Below are 20266 nucleotides of genomic sequence, written 5' to 3'. Positions count from 1 at the left end.
GGGGATAAATCTTGTAAAGAAAAAAAGTTACCAAATTACTGACATCTGACTGTTTTATACAGGTTATATATTTGGTTTCTTTTCAATTAAAACAACTTCATCAGCTAAAGTTTTCATAAACAAAATGAATGGAAAGCAGCTACATTCCTGATAGAAACTTTACTTGTTACCCATTTAACAAATTGTTTTTTCTCTCTAACATTTACCTAGGTAGAGACCATGTTTAGCAGAAACCCATGGAGTCAGAGTCTTCAAGTCTCACACGTTATTAGGTTGCTTAGCCTTTTCATGTATAAGTCTCTTAAGGGGTTATTTGCCTTACTAGTTTTTGTGTATTTCTCAGTAGTCCTACCAAAATAACTGTATCTGTTGAGTGCACAATGAATATTCTGAATAGACTCCTATGAATGAACTTGGGGATAATGTAAGAATGTAGCCTATAAAAATAGCTGTCTAAACAGTCTGAGTTGGAGATTTAAAGATTTTGGAGACATTAGCATGAGGCTTGTGATTAAAACCAAGGGAGTAGATACAAACCCTTATAGCTAGTATGGATGAAGAAAAAAAAGAGGACCTAAGAAAGAAGTCCAGGGAACCCCAAAATTTATTTTGTTTGGATATACAAACAAGAGCTAGCAAAAGAGAATAATATCTAGAGGATTTGGAGGAAAACCAGTGATGTGAAAGAAGCCCAGGAAAATTTTTTTCAAGTACGAAATAGTCAACAGGGTTAAATTTGCCAATAGGTCAGGTGAAAAGTTAAATGTATACACAGTTATGTTTATCTTACATAGAATGATTGGTCCAAGTGGACTGTGTTGGCCTTCGTACAAGTTCTATGCCAGAATACTTCAAGAACTCCCCTCTGGGGGCACCTGGGTGTCTGAAGTCAGTTAAGCATTCAGCTCTTGATTTCGGCTCAAGTCATGATCCCATGACCATGACCAGAGCCCTGCATTGGGCTCTGTGCTGAGCATAGAGACTACTTAAGATTCTCTCTCTCCTTCTGCCCCTCTCCCCCAGTCCCTCCCTCTCTCTCCCTCTCTCTCCCTCTCTCTCCCTCTCTCTCCCTCTCTCTCTCCCTCTCTCTCTCTCTCTTCCTCTCTCTCTCTCCCTCTCTCTCTCTCTCTCCCTCTCTCTCTCTCTGAAGTAAAAAAAATTGAGAAAAAAAGAACATCCTCTGTACAAATCATTTCTAGAAAGTATCCTATTAAGGGTTTTAACCATTTGGTCATGTTATTTGTCCCATCTCCTCCTCATTATTACTGTAAATTATCATATATTATTATGTAGCACTTAAATTCCACTTTCTAGAGTCATGATAAAGAACTTATTTATAAATTTATAATATTCATTAATCCCTGTAGCTATTAAAGCTTACTTAGTAGGTTTTATTTGTGTTTAAAGTATTTGTTTTACAAGTTGGATTTTCAAAATAAAGACACAATAAATTCCAATAATCTAAATACTTTAGTAGGAGATATTTTAAAAACATGCATCCTTACCCATTCCATAGGTGAGGCATAAATAACACTGATAAATTGTATTTGTCTACACTCTCATAGAATTAAGCACAATTTAACTGAAGAGAATTGTTTTGTAAAATTAGAATTTATAAAACTTTCAGACACATATATTAAAAAAATTAAATTTGACATGCTAATAAAATAGCTAACAAACCATTAAACCCCTTTCCATATTTATATTTTAACCATATATTCTTTGTTCTTATTGGAAATATGGATAACTTTAATGTGTTTTATAAAGCATAATCCATGTAAATGTTATGGTTTTTATCAAATTGGCTCTCACACAGTCAAATCAGTCTTTAGACTAGAGATGGCCCAGTCTTTTGTGCTTCTTTGTTACCTTTTCCATTCTCCTGATTCTAAACAGACTAAGATTTGAAACACAGAATCAGCGTCAGTATGTTGTCAGGATGTTTATTGAAGAATAAGATGGCTTATATGTACCTTAGGAGTTTTATTTTCCAAATGAAACAATATACAGTAATAACAAAATATTACAGCTCACATTAAAAAATAGATTAATCTTTTGTCAGCCAAATCTTTTGTCTCTGCATCTCCAACCTAGAAGCTCTGATTGACATCTGTTTTCCATTTTAGAACTTTTTCCTGAGCATGTTCCCAAAGTATGAATGCATCACTATTAGATCTCTTGCACTCCAAACTAGGGCCTTAAAAATTATATCAAAAACTAAACAAAAGAAATCAGATGCCTTTATATTTTAAAACAGTGGTATCTTGGAGTCAAAATTAAGTGGTGAAATATAAATAAAGTGTTCTAGTTAATAGTGATGTCCTGAAGTCAGTTTCTTAGTTTTGACAAATCTGTCATGGTTATATATTAACATTAGAGGAAACCAGGGAAAGAGGAACACTTTGACTGTCTTTGTGACTTTCTGTATCTAAAATTATTTCAAGGGGAGCCTGGGTGGCTCAGTCGGTTGAGCGTCTGACTTTGGCTCAGGTCATGATCTTCAGTCTGTGAGTTGGAGCCCTGCGTCAGGCTCTGTGCTGACAGCTCAGAACCTGGAGCCTGGTTCAGATTCTGTGTCTTCCTCTGTCTTTGCCCCTCCCCCACTCATGCTCTTTCTCAAAAAAATAAATAAACATTAAAAAAATTTAAAAATAATAAAATTATTTCAAATAAAAATTTATTTAAAAGATAGAAAAAGGATTAATATTATTAAATATTATCAATCCCCCCATTCCCTTTATGAACTATTTCTTACTTATCTGTTTTCACTGACTCTTAATACCAGTCTAGCACAGCTTTATACATTGCTGACATCCAGTAAGTCTTTGTTAAAGTAGATTTTAGCTCAGAGCTTCACAAAAGGCTATTGAACATTTGGTATAACCTCACGATTATTGACTAAATTATTTTTATATTAAGGGAAATATCTTAGACATGGACACAGATTGGTATTCCTGTAAACCCAGAACTGAATTTTCATTAACCTGTTCATTATAGCTTTTTAAAAAAGCTTTTCGGGGCTCCTGGGTGGCTCAGTCGGTTAAGCATCCGACTTCAGCTCAGTTCACGATCTCGCGGTCCGTGAGTTCGAGCCCCGCGTCAGCCTCTGGGCTGATGGCTCAGAGCCTGGAGCCTGCTTCCGATTCTGTGTCTCCCTCTCTCTCTGCCCCTGCCCCGTTCATGCTCTCTCTGTCTCAAAAATAAATAAAACGTTAAAAAAAACAAATTTAAAAAAAAAAAAAAAAGCTTTTAAAATCTTGTGATTAAATTAATTTTGAAATTGGGTTTACCTAAGTGTAGGAAACTGCCTTCAGGAAGCTTGAGTGTGCTCTTCTGACTTCTGTCTTTTCTATGGCAAAAAAAGGGAGAACTTTGCCCCTTTAAAGCTATGAATGGAAGACTCAATTTGAATGATCAACGCTTTTGTTCATTCTTGACGGAATAAGTATGAAAGTTTCTTAGAATTTCTGACTTGAAGGATGCCAGACAAACTAGCATTTGTTAGAATTTTGTAATTTATTTGAAAACTTAATATTGTATTCAATTTTGTTTTCTAGGGTTGTGGATCTCTGTAGAAATGTAAAAGAACGAATAACAAGGGAATGCAAAGAGAAGGGTGTTCAGTTTGCTCCTCTTTCTACATGCAGGTGAGGTTTTTTGTCGTTGTTGCTCTTTTACTGCTTATTCCGGGGGGGAAACATTTTAATTAATGGAGAAATGTAATTCGCCACCAGAGGAATAGCTTCAGTCTGTTCCATTTAGCAAGCTTTCCTTTCCTAAACTTCACTTTTGTCACCTTCTTAGGATTGTGCCACTAGGGTTTTAGAGCAGTCCTGAGCCCTTTAAGAGTAGAATACCCTTCCATAAGTGAGCCTTCTACCCCTTCAGGACAGCAGGACAGTGAAAAGCCAAACCTTGGAGCCCCAGGAATAAGTAAAGGAGTGCCTTTTAATTCACTGAAATTATAAATCATGTATATATTCAGGAAACTATAATTTAATACATAGTCAACATAGCTTTTTCTTCAATAGACAAAAAGCACTTTAACAAACACTTTGTTAGTTATTGATTCAATGTATGGGCATGGAGTAAAGGAATGAGTAGAGCAAAATATGCAAATGAAGATTAACTCTTTGCTTTCAATAGATCTTTCTGCAGTAATGGAAATACTCTTTATTTGTCCTGTCTGGTATTGGTGCCACAAGCCACATGTGGCTGTGGGGCTGTCGAAATGTGGCTAGTGTGACCGTGGCACTGAATTGTAAATTTTACTTAATTTCTAATAATTTAAATTTAAAACACTGCATGTAGCTGGTATCTTCCATAGTGGACAGTTAACTGCAAATCTTGTCCTCTTTGTTAAATGGCAGCAGTCCAAAAGGAGGTTTTCTTACAAAGGAGCACTTTGTATTCAATCACCTGATAATTAAAAGACCTGTATAAACACAAGAAGATTAAATGCATCAAGATTAAATCAAGCATATGACTTATCTATAAAGTTATAGAATTAATTGGAATGGAGAATAAAGGGAAATCAGGACAGATTATGTGAAGGGGATCTTTAAAGTAGATGATTCAGTCATAATCTAGCACTTTAAAATTTATTAAACATTCTGTGTTGTATAACTGCTTCTCCTTTTTTTTTTTTTTTCCCATGTGTCAGGGAAGGGGGTTTCAAGAATATAACTCAATTAATTTGTAGAAACAAAAAATTTTCAATATAAGCACAAATGCAAATTAAGTAATTTGGGAAATAATATAATATCTTTATTGTTAAGTGCACCAGATGCTGACTCTGAAACAGCAGATATGCCTCACCAAAATGGCATTTCTGTGTATTTCTATTCATGATGCTTGTTCTGATTTGCCTGGGATCACTTAATCTCAGCCTAAGAGGGCAGACCTGGGCCTCTTCCAGCCCAAGAACCAGGCCCTACTGGCCTACTGTATTACTGTGGCAACTGCCTGCTTAGTTTTTGAATTTCTTTGTTTTGTAATACTATATGTGTCTGAAAAGTGAAAGCACTGTTTTGCTGTTTATTAAGAATTTAATCCCTTTGAACTCTAAGTTAATTATTAGTAAAGCAGTGGTAATAGCATCTACTTGATGAGACTCTTGTGAGAATGAATTGAGAAAGCATATGAAGGGCTGTATGAATGTCATTTTATTATTGTGAGGTCATTACATTAAACTTGAGGTAGACAACCTATACTAGAGCTAGTAAAGGAAATCTGAATATTTTTCTTCTCCAATGACAAATCCTCATGAAGGTATCCAATTCTTAAGTCTTTGATATTTTCATATAGCATGATAATTTGCATGTATTTGCTTTGCAAGACCAGAAATGTTTCTATATTCTTCAAACTGCTGTCTCTTCTGATTTTTTTTTTTTTCTTCTATCTTTTACACCCTCATCTTGTACTTCCCTGGTACCATATTGTGTTTCTTAGTTCTACTTATTGCCCCCTTTGGGACAGATACCTTTTAGAATTTGCTAAATTTTTGTGCTTCCATTGGAGTAAGAGAGCAAAACTCTAACAGAAATGTGAGGAAATCATCTTTCGTATACATTAACTGTTCATGTCAACCAGAAGGATCTCTTTGAAATTGTGTTTTTTGCTTCTGTGTGGGAGAGACAGTCAGGGTTTAAAGAACATTTAGAGCAAGTATATTTGAGGTTGAATCTGAGAATATGTAAGCTAAAAATGTGGACTTAGAGATTATTGACTGGTCGTTTGATATATCTGAAGGATGAGAAAATAGGGGTCTTTATGCTAAGTGAAATTAGTCAGAGAAAGACAAAAATCATATGACTTCACTCATATGAGGACTTTAAGAGACAAAACATGAATATAAGGAAGAGAAACAAAAATAACATAAAAACAGGGAAGGGGACAAAAACATAAGAGACTCATAAATATGGAGAACAAACTGAGGGTTACTGGAGGGGTTGTGGGAGGGGAGATGGGCTAAATGGGTAAGGGGCACTAAGGAATCTACTCTTGAAATCATTGTTGCACTATATGCTAATTTGGATGTAAATTTAAAAAAAATAAAAAATAAAGCCAGTTAAAAAGAAAAAAAAAAGAAAAGAAAATAGGGGTCTTGTTCTGTACAACAAAAAGCTTATAACTTGGTAAACCTACTGGTGGCTTAGGACTAATCTTGGAGAGAACCTTTCCAAATAAAGGTGTACGAATGTACATGTTCTTTGTTTCTTTGTTTCTTTCTTTTTTAATTTGGAGATATATTTAAAAATAAACCTTTTATTTTAAAGTCTAAGAAAAAATTTTGTGTTTGTTTATTATGAACCCAAATTGATACTTAATTCTTCTTTTGACAGTCTAGTCTGTCAGGCCTCTTTACTATAGTTCAGAAAACAGATCAGGCCTAATAATCCAAGTCATTTGTTACAAGTAAAATTTGAAACGTTTTAAATAGTAGAATCTATTTTTGTGTAGCTGAGGATTTTTTTATTTTTTATTAAGTAGCAATTTAACAGATTTTATCCCCACTTTCTCTTTCTGCCCTATCTCCCTATTTCTCTCCCCAGACTCCCCCCCTTCCATTATCAGAATATCATTGTGATAAACCAGTACTTATTGAACATTATTGGGAAGTAAAATATTCTGCCTCAGGACACCTTCTATAACAACACAAGTCTTGGTTTTTCAGAAGGAGCTCATAAAGTCTAAATAAGGATCTTCATTATGCATTATAGGTAGATGGACTTAGAGTAAATTTGAGATATGTCTTTTATTCAGTAGCTATTTTTTAAGAATGATTTTCTGATAAAAACTTATATACTCAGCTTTTATGATCATTTTATAAAACCAAAATTTTGAATGTACACAGTCTAGTTATTTGAATGGTTTTAATAAATGGGAGCTTTAAATATAGTTCTTACATCTCATACTTGATAAAAACTAACATTTCACCAGAGTTTGATTTTAGTTTAGTTTGATTTGAGCTGCTTAATAGTGTGGCCAAGGAGGATATTGTGTGTTGAGTATAAATGTTGAACATGTGAAATCCATTTTGTAAACTAGTTTTTTTTTGTTTTTTTTTTGTTTTTTTTTTTTAACGTTTATTTTATTTTTGAGACAGAGAGAGACAGAGCATGAACGGGGGAGGGGCAGAGAGAGAGGGAGACACAGAATTGGAAGCAGGCTCCAGGCTCTGAGCCATCAGCCCAGAGCCCGACGTGGGGCTCGAACTCACAGACTGTGAGATCGTGACCTGACCTGAAGTCAGATGCTTAACTGGCTGAGCCACCCAGGTGCCCCTGTAAACTAGTTTTTAAAAAGTTATTCCAAAACTGACTTGAAATAATTCTAACTCTCATTGAAATTGAAGATCCCAAGGAAAATAACTAGCTGTAGGGTGCATTTATTGAGTTCATTTATTTCATTTTCATTTATTAAAATGTATTTTGTATATTGGAAGATAAATTCTAACCCAAATTTTCTGAAGAAGTTTTATGGGAAGGAATTCCTAGCTAGTGTGTCTAACATAAGTAAAGTACTCCAAAAACCTGTTAGAAATTAAAGAATAATACTATGACTTTGGTAGCCATGCTATCACTTGTCCAGATGATTTTTGGAAGAGGTTGATGTTAAGGGTCTTAAATGATAAAACTGATCTATTAAAAGGTGTTGGATTTGAGTCACTTTCTGAAGTACACCCAAATTGAGGTTTTCCCAAAAATGTTTTTGTATTATTTTTACTTTATATTTTCTTGAGATACTGATCACTGAAGCTTTGTTGTGACTTTTAAAAGCCTGTTTATTGGGGCGCCTGGGTGGCTCAGTCGGTTAAGTGGCCAACTTCGGCTCAGGTCATGATCTTGCAGTCTGTGAGTTCCAGCCCCGCGTCGGGCTCTGTGCTGACAGCTCAGAGCCTGGAGCCTGTTTCTGATTCTGTGCCTCCCTCTCTCTGACCCTCCCCTGTTCATGCTCTGTCTCTCCCTGTCTCAAAAATAAATAAAACGTTAAAAAAATAAAAAATAAAAATAAAAGCCTGTTTATCTGTTGAAAACTGAACTCTTTGGTATACATTCTGGATTTGTTGGAAGGTAGCAATGCTTTCTTGATATTGACTGCATTTTCTGTTTATTGATATTGATTCAAATATAAGTGATATATATTTTACTACTTGCTATAAATTTGTTTCATTCAGGTATCCTTTCAATTTATTTATATTTGGTTATTCCTAAATGATAGTGCCCTCATAGTTAGGATGGTTCTCCAGTTTTTCTTAAACTTTGTAAATCTGGTACTTAAAATGTAAACATTCAAGGGATCTTTTTTATGAGTGTGAATTAACACTAGAAGAAAAACACAGCTGGCAAATTGACAGTAACATTGTTAAACAGTTCATTTCTTCTGTTCTGAGGCACCTAACATTTGGCCTAAAAGGCCATTAAAATTTTAGATTAGATTCTATTTGTATTGTTGTAGTAAAAAGAGTATTTCGTCTGTATTCTCTCCTTCTGTTAAATTAAATTCTTCATAGGAACCTCTGTAAATTGCATTCACAGATTTGACTATGATTATTTTGGCACTCTTCTACATTTTTTCTCGAATGTTTATTTATTTATTTAGAGAGAGAGAGCATGTGCACAAGCTGGGGAGGGACAGAGAAAGGGGGAGAGAGAATCCCAAACAGACTCTGTGCTGACAGTGCAGAGCCCTACATGGGGCTTGATCTCATGAACTGTGAGATCATGACCTCGGCCAATATCAAAAGTCAAACACTTAACCGACTGAGCCACCCAGATGCCCCTGAGGCTCTCTTAAATGCTTCACCTAATTGCATTTGGAAAGCCCAAGTATATATCATATATATGATTTAATAATCTAATGTTCTTGATGTCTTTTGTAAACACACATACAACATGCACATGTATGGGGCCCAGAGTGTAAAACCTTCAGAGACAGTACTTTAAAGCCATATTGCTACATTTAATATGATCATTAAATTTGTTTCCAAAGTCCTTAGTAATTATTAGTGTGAAGTTGGAGAAGATGCTTTATTTATTTTACCCAGCCTGATCATTTTTGATATTTGAACATTTCTCTTGTTTCTGAGTTTGAAGTTCTCATGCCTATTTCTGTTGACTCAACGAAGTTTAGAAGACTTATAATGTCCCATCTAGTCTGTTTGGGGCTTCTTTAACTTTGCTATCTATTTCATTAAAAAAAAAAAAAAAAAATCCTCTGAGGAGGTTGGTTGTTTCAGGCCAATTAGAGAAACATTTACATTGTTTTTAAAACTTTAAACTCTTTGGGTAATAATCCAGACTTACCTCAAAAAAGTTGTTAAAAACAGTACAAATAGTTCCTGTATTTCTTTCAGCCAGCCAATCTACATTCCTTCCATGGAATTAAGAAGGTGGGTAGAGAATGAGATTATGGTTTAAGCTAATCAGATGATTTTGCCTTTAAAGTTCTAGATGTTAAATCTGATTTCACTTAACTTAAAGCCTTCTGGGGATTGTTTGTTTTTTAGGGTGACGCAGACTTATGATGCAGGTGCATGTATCTATTTCTACTTTGCCTTTAACTACAGGGGAATAAGTGACCCACTGACTGTGTTTGAACAAACTGAGGTAATTTTGCATACATGAATATATTCTTACATTCTTTTATTAATTTAAATAAACTTTCCTATCAATTTATGAATTTTAGTTCAACTCTGTTTAATCACTCCATGACTTACCTGGTTGATAGTCAATAGAAATTAGAGACATATTTGTTGCATTGAGTCATATATTGACTTGTGAGTCTAAAATTAATATTATCTATAGATATTAGATTTAATATTCTAAAATTAATATTCTGTAACCTGTGATTCTTTGGTTGTTACTTACAATTTGTAAGACCGTATTAAATAACAAAGGACTATAGGAATTCTTGATATCACTTTGGCAGTTCACCCATTTCCAGATGCTCGCTGCAGTTGAGGTCAGCAGCCCTAATGTTCTTGGTCTGTGTTGCTGTAATATCCTCATTCTGGGTTTATAATTGTTTGATTGTTATAGCTATACATATACTATAGAGGTTCATTTGCTACTAGTTTCGTTACATTCCTTAACTGGCCTTAAGATTCCAGTTTTTATAAAGCCTTCTGTTTGCTGGTATTTCTTGTAAGTATGCCTAAAGTTGAAGAGACAGGCTGGACTGGAGGAACTGGGAGGAGACTGAGGTTTGTTAAAACCTCAGGTGTCCTAGTGTTTAAACTAGTGTTTAAAACCTAGTGTCTTAATGTTATTGCATGCCTGCCAAAGGCAGCACCATGTGGCACACTTTTAGACTCAAAGCACAGACAGGGTTTGGTTGGCTCCCTCCTATGCCTCACCCCCCCCTTTTTTTACAGCTTTTTTGAGGTATATTTGCAATACAAGTAACTGCACATATTTAAAGTGTACAATTTAATGAGTTTTGCATATGTATACACTCAAATCAAATATCACTCCAATTGAAATAATGAACATATCTGTCACCCTCAAAAGTTTGAGTACTTACTTCCCCATCAGCTTAGCCTTTCAGTGTTTTGGTTGACCTCTGGCTACTCAAAGGCCTGTACTCAAAGGCCCTGTACTACTATAAGAGTGAGATTATTCCTTTTTCCCCAATCCAAACTGCCATTCTCTAAGTACTACTAATTTCAAGTAATTGTTGCTTTGTTTAAAATCATTTGTTTAATTCAGTAATTTATTAAATTTAAAATAATGTTATTTAAAATAATTTGTTAGAAGGTACAACGCTGGCATATATTTGATTCATTTGAAAAACCCTAAATCCTAAGTGATGAATGTTCATATAAGTTACTTTGCTGTGAGATGTGGTCCATCTGTCCTGCCTGAGCCCTGTCACCCTGGTCTAACTCCTGTATACACACCTGAGTAATTGAGAGGTTCTAGGCACTCTAGATACTTCACCTCATGGCTGATATATACTCATGAACTGAATGTAATTCTACTTCTGTTCTCCTTTTTTTTCCACTCTGCACTTTAGTCATTCTCTGTTTTGCTGTAAGTGTTTATTTTTCTAACCTTAGTTGCTCTATAAGGAGCTTAGGACCTAACATGTTAGGAGGAGAAAATAAGGTTTGTTTGGTTTTTTACACTTAGATATCCATCGGTCTGACAAGTAACTTGTTCCAAGACATTGACCTAAGAAATGGTCTCCGTAAGGGTTTTTATGGTTGATCTCTGATAGCTTTGCAAGGAATTTTGGGTCCAATACCCACTTTATGATATTTAGGGAGTAATTTAAACATCTAAGCCTCATTTTCTTTGTGAAATAAGGATAATGCAATTATTACACAAGGCTATAGTATAAAATAAATAAGTTACTACAGGTAAATTGCTTAGTACTTTTCTGCATATAAAATAAGCAGTCAGTACATGTTAGTTACTAACATTTGCTGGTGTAGAGAGGTGTTTACTTCAGAGTAAGACTTGACTATCTTCACAAAACTTACTATTAACGATTCTGTGCTGCTGAATTGATCATTTTATCTTCTTTTTCTTTTCTAGAATCTTGAAGTGACTGTTGTAGACATTGTGACCATTCACTAGAAAAAATGTATAAAACTAGGCTGCATATTTTAATTGCGTTTTAAATGTAGTTAACCAAAGGAAGATAAAGGAAAATTAGAAATCCAGTTTGTAATTTAACCTAGGAAGTACATGCCTCCTTGGGGGCTTGGTCTTAACTTTCACTTCAGAGTGAAACCTAAGTAGCAACTATTTGTTGTGTTGTTTCCAAATACAGGCAGCTGCTAGAGAAGAAATCCTTGCTAATGGAGGGAGCCTCTCACATCACCACGGAGGTATTCTTTTTGGGGGTAGAATTTCTACTGTACCTACTATTAAAAAATAATTGGTTTGATAAAATGTTGGGGAGAGCCATAGTACATAATTTGAAGGCACTTGATATTTCTTGAGAGTTTTTATGTCTGTTACTGAGGTAGCCTAAGTTGTGGTAGTAACCAACAGAAGAAATACTAAACATTACCATTTTTATTTTCAAGTATAAAACCTCTGTTTCTTTAATTTAGAAACGAAGTTAATTATTTGCCCTGCTTTAGATGTTAAAACAGAAATGAGTCAACATTTTAATTTTTGCATCATAGACCTTTCCTTTTTTTCTGTCTTGCATGTAAATCAGTTTGACTTTCTGGTGGTTTTTATACTCCCTGGTTGTAAGTTTCTAACACGTTGGCAGTATCAGGTAATAAAACAAATATAGGTCAGATCATGTTATGATAAGACTTCTAAAATTTATGTGCATTTTCAGGTTCTAGGCCTATTGGTCTTTATTTGTTGAAGACTCCAAGTTTGAGGAAATGATATATTTTTAGAAATTATTGGCTTGAACTGGAATGTATCTAGGTTTGATTGCATATTAATTTATTAAGAAATTCTACCTCATTTAAATAGAAATCTTTTACTTCTGTTGTATTTCTCATATTTTTATTTTCTATGTGGTCAGAAATATAACTGCATAGAAACGAACTCTAAACTACCTGGTTTCCTCCATTGCCTAGAAAAAGAAACTAGGTAAGCCTAAATACAAAATATATTTCATATGTGCTGGTAAAATGAAGATGCTTTCCCTTTGCCAGCTTGTCCTCTTCTAAACTGGTAAATATTGGTGGGCTCCAGGGCTTGGCGCTGAGCCAGTCTATTCTTCTGTGTTCACTCCCTCAGTGATTACCTCATTCCCAGGATTTAAAACACCAAGTATATCCTGATGACTTTCAAATACCAGAAAACATCACCACCACGACATTCTAGGTCAAATCACTATTCTTCCTGCTGAGTCTTCTGCAATAGCATCTTATCTGGTCTGTCTGCTTTCGCTCTTGCTCCCCTCAGGCCATTTCTGTTACTGCTAGAGTAATCTTTTTAATAAAACTCAGTGTTTTCTCCTCACAAGGCAGAATAAAATCCAAACTCCTTATCAGGACCTTCAAGGATCTACATGTGTCTATCCGTCTGTATCTCTTACTACTTTTTTACTCTAGCGGCATTGGCCGCCTTGCTATTCCTCAGACATACCAACCACCTTTCCTCTGTAAGGCCTTTGGTGTTTGTTCCCTCTTTTTCTGATGTTCGTTCTCTTGTCCCCTCCACCCTGCCCCCCAGATATTTGTATGGCTCACTTTCGCCATGATTTAGTTCCCTGATAAAAATGTCACCTTCTTTGAGATGTCTTCCCTGTTCTCTTGTTTAGTTTCTGTGTTTCTCATTTGAATAAGTTCGATGAGGTTACTGACTTTATCTTATTTGTGGGACTGTGTTTCCCAGTGCCTAGAACAGTGACTGTGTCTTTCTGTATAGGAAATGCTCAATGAATATGTTAAGTGAGTGGGTAAGGGCCCAGGTATTCACAGAATTTGGGGCAGTTTTGCAAATTCTTAAGCAGCTCTGAGTCTTTCATATTGGAATGGCTGTAGTCTCATTACTAATTTAGCTTCAAACATTTAATAATCAGGCCTTGTTTGAATATAGGGTCATGTTTAATCGTGGAAAGGCTCAGTTTGTCCCATAATATTTCTGAGAAAGTATACTAGAGCCAGTTATTCAGTAGAAAAGTAGGGTAAAATAATGTGCATTTCTCTACAACTGCACAACAGCAGCCATTTTAGTGTTCTTCCATAGATGCATTATGTATGTAAGATCCCGTTCAGACTTTGTCTTAAAGCAAATAAAAGGTCAAGAGGCTTATACACAAAGGGGAAAGAACATAGGCTGTGGAATCATATCTGTATTTGACTCCTGGGTCTTCACTTAACCAGCTCTGTGACCTTAAGGAAATAACTTCTCTGAGCTGGTGTTCTCTTCTGCAAAATAGGAATAATAGTACCTACCTTGTATATTATTATAAGAATTAAATGTAATAGTGTACGTAGAGCATCTAAAGTGCCTTGCATGTTGTAGGTACTCAAACAAAACAAAACAAAACAAAACAAAACAAAAAACACAGTAGCTTAAAAAAAATAACAATAGACAACTCCAGGTGGAAACTCTGGCTTGTATTCTTAACCATTGAAGAAAAGGTTACTGTTTATATGAAAAAGATTCATACATTCAAGGGATATGATACAATTGTCTTAACATGTTTTCAACTGTAACCTGCAGTTGGTCTCGTTCTATAGGAAGTTCTATTATATATATGAAAGAGAAATAAATTTCCTTCACACTCTTGGCTACAAAATATACTATAGAAAAATGTCTATTTTCATAAATGCCTCTCTGCTTAAAGTTAATCATCTAATTTGTAAATGTCAAATACCCTGTGCTATTCAGTATAGTTTCATAAAGCAGAAACCTTTCTATATAAATTTGAAATAGAATGGGTTTAATTGTCCTGCTAAACTTAACTAATGATAGAGCTTTTGAGAGATCACTTCTTTTTATGTGAAGAAAAGATTTTCCTTGATTTGCATCCGGAACTGAAAACTCAAGTTGACCTCTTAGTGTCATCTTTATTTACTGACCTTCAGGCAGTGTCATGACATTCTCAGTACCATTTTTGAGTTTGAGAGTAGAAGGGCTGGGGGTTGGGAGAATATTGATGCAATTTCTCTTAGAGGGTTTGGCGTGTAATTGTGATTAATAACAGTTGCTTTCACTATCTGGAAACAGACAGGCTGGTTTGTCTGCCTACAATCATGCTGTGATAAATGGAGCTATTTTAACTCTGGTTTTGTGTATCAAAGAAAACAGATGTAGTCTGGAACTGGAGGCTATAGGAAATATAAAGCCTGCTTAACTTAATCTTCGTAGTGCTTGTTTATGTAACTGACGAGCTGGTCAGTTTAAAGAGCAGAGTTTATATCAGCCACGTATTTAATTTCAATTTATGACTTTTTTAAGTTGTTCATTGGCTAAATTTATACCTAAGTCCTTGTCAGAAAGTAAAATTCTTTGATTGGATATAACCAGCCCTAGTTTAAATATTGGTATCTTTGCCTAACCAAAATTATTTTTTATTGTTCAGAGAATAATTATAGGCTACCTCTCCAAACTTTTTTTGTAATATTAACAGAAATCCAGTAGTATCAGAAACTTTAAAAGTAAAAAGAGAATTCTCAAAAGAATGAAGAAAATATTGGCTTTGAAGCCATTTGTTAAAACCTGTAGTGTGAAATAAAAGATATATATTGGAAAAGAAGAAATAAAATTGTTGCTACTTATAGATGACATGATTGTCTATGTAGAAATCCCAAAGAATCTACAAAAACAAAATTAGCAAGATTGCAGAGTTTAAGAGCACACACAAAAATCAGTCACATTTCTATTATTAAGAACAAACGTATAGAAACTGAAATTTAAAATACAATACCATTTCCAGTTACTCCAAAGAAAATGAAATGAGCATATATCTAACAAAGTGTGCACATACTTAGGCATAAATATAACAAAATATATACAGGATCTGTGCTCTGAAAATTATAGAATGCTGATGAAAAAAGTAAAAAAAGAGACCTGAATAAATGAAGAGATGGTACTGTGTTCATGGACTGATAAAAAACTAGACATAGTGAAGATGGTCATTTCTCTCCAGATTGATTTATTTATTTAATACAATTCCTATCAAAATGTCAGCAATAATGGTAGTAGGCATTAGAAAAGATGATTCTAGAAGTTATATGGTGAGGCAAAGGAACTTGATAGCCAAAATAATTATGAAAAAAAAAAAGGCTAAAGTCATAGGAATGTATCTACCTGATTTTAAGACATTATATAGCTCCAATAATCATTACTGTGCTATTGGAAGAGAGAGACATCAGTCAATGGAACAGCATAGAAAACCCCCACAAAGAAGTCCAACTGATTTTGACAACAATACAGAAGCAGTCCAATGGAGGAAGTGTGTGTGTGTGTGTGTTTAACAAGCAGTGTTGGAGTAAACAGACATCCATAGGCTCAAAAAACCAAAAGCAAACAAATAAAAAAATCCTTGACCTAAATCTCAAATCTTCTATCAAAATTAAAGTAGATAATGGGCTTAAATGTAAAACATAAAATAATTAAACTTTTAGAAGAAAACAGGAAAAAATCTTCAGGGTCTAGAGCTAGGCTAGGCAAAGAGTTCTTAGACTGGTCACCAAAAGTACAGCCCATTAAAGGAAAAATTGATAAGTTGGATCTCATCAAAATTAAAGACGTTTATTCTGTGAAGGATTCTGTTAAGTGGATGAAAAGGTAAACTACAGAGTTGTAGAAAATATGTGCAGGCCACATATCCAACAAAAGGCCTATATATAATATATATATAAAGAATTCTCAAAACTCAAGAGTAAGATGCAAAACAGTCCAATTAGAAAGTGGGCAAAAGATATGAAGAGTCATTTCACTGAAGAGGATATACAGATGGTAAATAATCACTTGAAAAGAGGTTCAACATAATTAGCTATTAAGAAAATGCAAATTTAAACCACAAGGAAAATCACTACACATCTATCAGAAAACTAAAATTAAAAAATGACAATATCAAATGCTGATTGAGGATATGAAGAAACTAGATTAGTGATACATTACTGGTGGGAATGTAAAGTGGTACAGCCACTCTGTGGAGACTTTGGCAGTGTTTTATAAAATCAAACATGCAGCTACCATTCAACCCAACAATTGTACTCCTGTGTATACCAGAGAATTGAATACCAGAGAATTGAAAGCTTGTGTTCACACAAAAACCTGTTCATGAATAATCAGAGCAGCTTTACCTATAATATCCCCAAACTGGAAACAGACCAGATATCCTTCAGCTAGTAAGTGGCTAAACAAACCGTGGTACATCTATACCATGGACAACTCCTCAGCAATAAGAAAGAACCAGCAATCAGTGCATGAAACAATTTGGATGACTCTTCAGGTAATTGTGATGAGTAAAAGAAAGCCAATCCCAAAAAAGCACATACAGTGTGATTCTATTTCTGTGACATTTTTGAAATGATTTACAGAATTACAGAAATAGAGAACACAGTGTTTCCAGGAGTCCCTTGTGGAGAAGAGGTGACTGTAAAACAGGCAACACAGGAACCCTTGTGGTGATGGAATTGTTCTGTATTTGACTATATCAATATCAGTATCCTGGTTGTGATTTTGATCTTTTGATGCCTACCAGATGAGTATAGCCTTTCCAGTATTGAATATCAGATTACCATAATATAGCAGAAAGTTTGTTTTGTCCTTTAAATTAATTTTTTTTCCTTTGGTTTCTTCTTTGTGGCTGGCTTTTTCTCACGAAACGTACTAGTTGATTATATTTTTCCACTGAAGCAGTGTTGTAAATAGATTCCAAGACCAGACTGTAAAAGCCAATTTAACCCATAATTTAGCTTAACATTTAACTATTAAAGCTATATCCTAGGATAAACAGATTTGAAAACTGACAGAAGATCTGTTGTTAAAAATGTATTAATCCCTGCACCTTTCCACGTATGCAATTACAGTTGTCCATGTGCTATACTTGTAGTAGCCTCCAGCCTCAGGTGTGTCACTGGAGTAGAAGAAGTGGCTTAGATACTAATACTTCTCTTTGGTTTTTTTGTTTTTTGTTTTTTGTTTTTTAAATATGAAATTTATTGTCAAATTGGTTTCCATACAACACCCAGTGCTCATCCCAAAAGGCGCCCTCCTCAATACCCATCTCCCACCCCCCATCAACCCTCAGTTTGTTCTCAGTTTTTAAGAGTCTCTTATGCTTTGGCTCTCTCCCTCTCTAACCTCTTTTTTTTTTTTTTTTCTTCCCCTTCCCCATAGACTTATGTTAAGTTTCTCAGGATCCACATAAGAGTGAAAACATATGGTATCTGTCTTTCTCTGTATGACTTACTTCACTTAACACTCTCCAGTTCCATCCACGTTGCTACAAAGGGCCATATTTCATTCTTTCTCATTGCCACATGGTATTCCATTATGTATATAAACCACAATTTTTTTATCCATTCATCAGTTGATGGACATTTAGGCTCTTTCCATAATTTGGCTATTGTTGAGAGTGCTGCTATAAACATTGGGGTACAAGTGCCCCTATGCATCAGCACTCCTGCATCCCTTGGGTAAATTCCTAGCAGTGCTATTGCTGGGTCATAGGATAGATCTATTTTTAATTTTTTGAGGAACCTCCACACTGTTTTCCAGAGCGGCTGCACCAGTTTGCATTCCCACCAACAGTGCAAGAGGGTTCCCATTTCTCCACATCCTCTCCAGCATCTGTAGTCTCCTGATTTGTTCATTTGAGCCACTCTCACTGGCGTGAGGTGATATCTGAGTGTGGTTTTGATTTGTATTTCCCTGATAAGGAGTGATGTTGAGCATCTTGGACCTCTAAAGAGAACTTTTCTTCCCAGCAATTTTATGTCCAAGACTCTTTTCAATAAGATGTTTGTTTACTCTCAGAATGTCTGTACTACATTATTATATTGTTAGAGAATAATTAGTAAACAGATAATGCTAATTAGCAAACAGATAATGCTAATAGATATTTTCAGGTGTGAATCTATAAAAAGTGACTTTAGTTACAATTTATTTATTTCAAAATTTATTTTTAATGTTGTTCTGTGTTACCTAATACAAAAGCCACTAGGCTACCTGTGGCTATTTAAATTTAAGTCAGTTAAAATTAATTAAAATTAAAAATTTATTTTCTCACTTGCACTAGCCACATTTCAAGTGCTCATATCCTCATGCAGCTAGAGGCTACTGTGTTGAGTAGTGCAGATAAAGAACATTTCTGTCATCCTAGAGATTTATATTGGATAGTGCTGTGAAGCTTTATATTCATATTCATATTCATATTCATATTTATATTCACCCATTGTCTAGAAAAATGGCCCAAAAAATGACCTATAAGTTTTTTTTAAGTAGATATTAAATTCAAGTTTTTAGGAATTAACTTTTATTTTATTTATTTTGAGAGAGAGAGAGCACATTTGCAAGCAAGCAGGGGAGGAGCAGAGAGAAAGGAAAAGAGAGAATCCCAAGCTTGACGTAGCAACATAGGGCTTGAGCTCACAAACCATGAGATCATGACCCAAGCCAAAAATCAAGAGTTGGACGCTCAACTGCCTGAGCCACCCAGGCTCCCAGGAGTTAACTTTTAAAATAAAGTAGCATTTGAAAAAAATAAAGTAGCATTTGTCATTAATGGTTGATGTTCTCAGATGTAACTCCTACCTACTCTACCACTTTCTCCAGAATTTCCCTCTTTGGTCAGTAGCCTCGATTTAGAGCAAGTTCACCTTGCAAATGGCAGTCAGCCATTTGCTGCTAATTTTAGTTGGTTGTAACAGTGAAGTGAAGGTATGTTGCCTTTATGGAAATTGTTTGGGCTTCTAAGAGATAGCCCTTTGGAAGCACATAGTCCAGGATTTCTTCATCTTAGCACTGTTGACATTTTGGGTCAGGTAATTCTTTGTTGTGGATGTTTACAGCATCCCTGGCTTCTTCTACCCATTAAATGCTGGTAACATCATCCCAGTTATAAACAACCAAAATCGTCTCTAGACATTACTAAATGTCCTCTGGAGGGCAAAATTGCCCCCATTGAGAACGACTGATATAGCCCAAAGAGTCCTAGAGATTTGAAGGAAAGAGTTTTAGGTTCTGTGCCATACCTTCTGTTTTAGCTACTGTAAAATAGCTCTGATTATATCCAACAGATAATGTCAGAATACAGGGAGTACAAGGCAAATAGAAGCAAAGGAAATTAAGGAAACCCACATTGCTTTTCCTAGATATTTGAATTTTTGCTCCTTATCTAACATGACTTCTACATAACCATGGCTCAATATTTTTTAGTTCAACTAACATTTCTTGAATTCTTACTGTGTGGCATACTGTCTTGAAATTGAAATGCAAGAATGAGTGAAACATGGCTCTAGGCTTCAGGGAGCATATGATATTGTCTATCCTTTTCTGTCCTTATCTATCGCATGTTATTTCACCTGTTTACTTGCTTTTTACTTTACTCTGTTGTATGTGCAGTAATTGCCACCTGGGTGTAAATATCAAGTGTGTCAAGCCATCTTTTGGGGCGTGTAGCAGAATTAGCACTTCATTGTGTTCTGATGACAGATCTCCTGTGATTGCCCTAGTAATTCAAATTTTTATTCTGTTTCATAATCATTAAAGACCTATTCAAGGATCTATAAGATCTTAGAGCTATTATGTGAACTGCACAGGTGAAATTTTAGCATGAAGAAAATTGACATTTTAAATTATTTAATAAGATAAAAATCCCA

General features: G+C 34.9%; 1 protein-coding gene across 6 annotated transcripts in view; it reads left to right on the top strand.

Moving 5' to 3' along the window:
• The window catches only part of AGPS (alkylglycerone phosphate synthase), a 218573-nt gene that overhangs the window by 117619 nt on the left and 80688 nt on the right, over positions 1-20266 (top strand). For all 6 annotated transcript variants that reach the window (XR_007454460.1, XR_007454457.1, XR_007454456.1 and 3 more), the window contains exons 17-19: positions 3558-3647; positions 9512-9611; positions 11782-11839. Coding sequence is in view for 1 of the 6 variants with exons in the window: in XM_049615961.1 (XP_049471918.1) it covers positions 3558-3647; positions 9512-9611; positions 11782-11839 (248 nt within the window). In the remaining 5 variants the exon portion in view is untranslated. The remainder of the gene's footprint in view (positions 1-3557; positions 3648-9511; positions 9612-11781; positions 11840-20266) is intronic.

Source organism: Panthera uncia (assembly GCF_023721935.1).
Source record: "Panthera uncia isolate 11264 chromosome C1 unlocalized genomic scaffold, Puncia_PCG_1.0 HiC_scaffold_3, whole genome shotgun sequence".
Lineage (NCBI taxonomy): Eukaryota > Metazoa > Chordata > Mammalia > Carnivora > Felidae > Panthera > Panthera uncia.
This window is presented reverse-complemented; position numbering and strand designations above follow the sequence as displayed.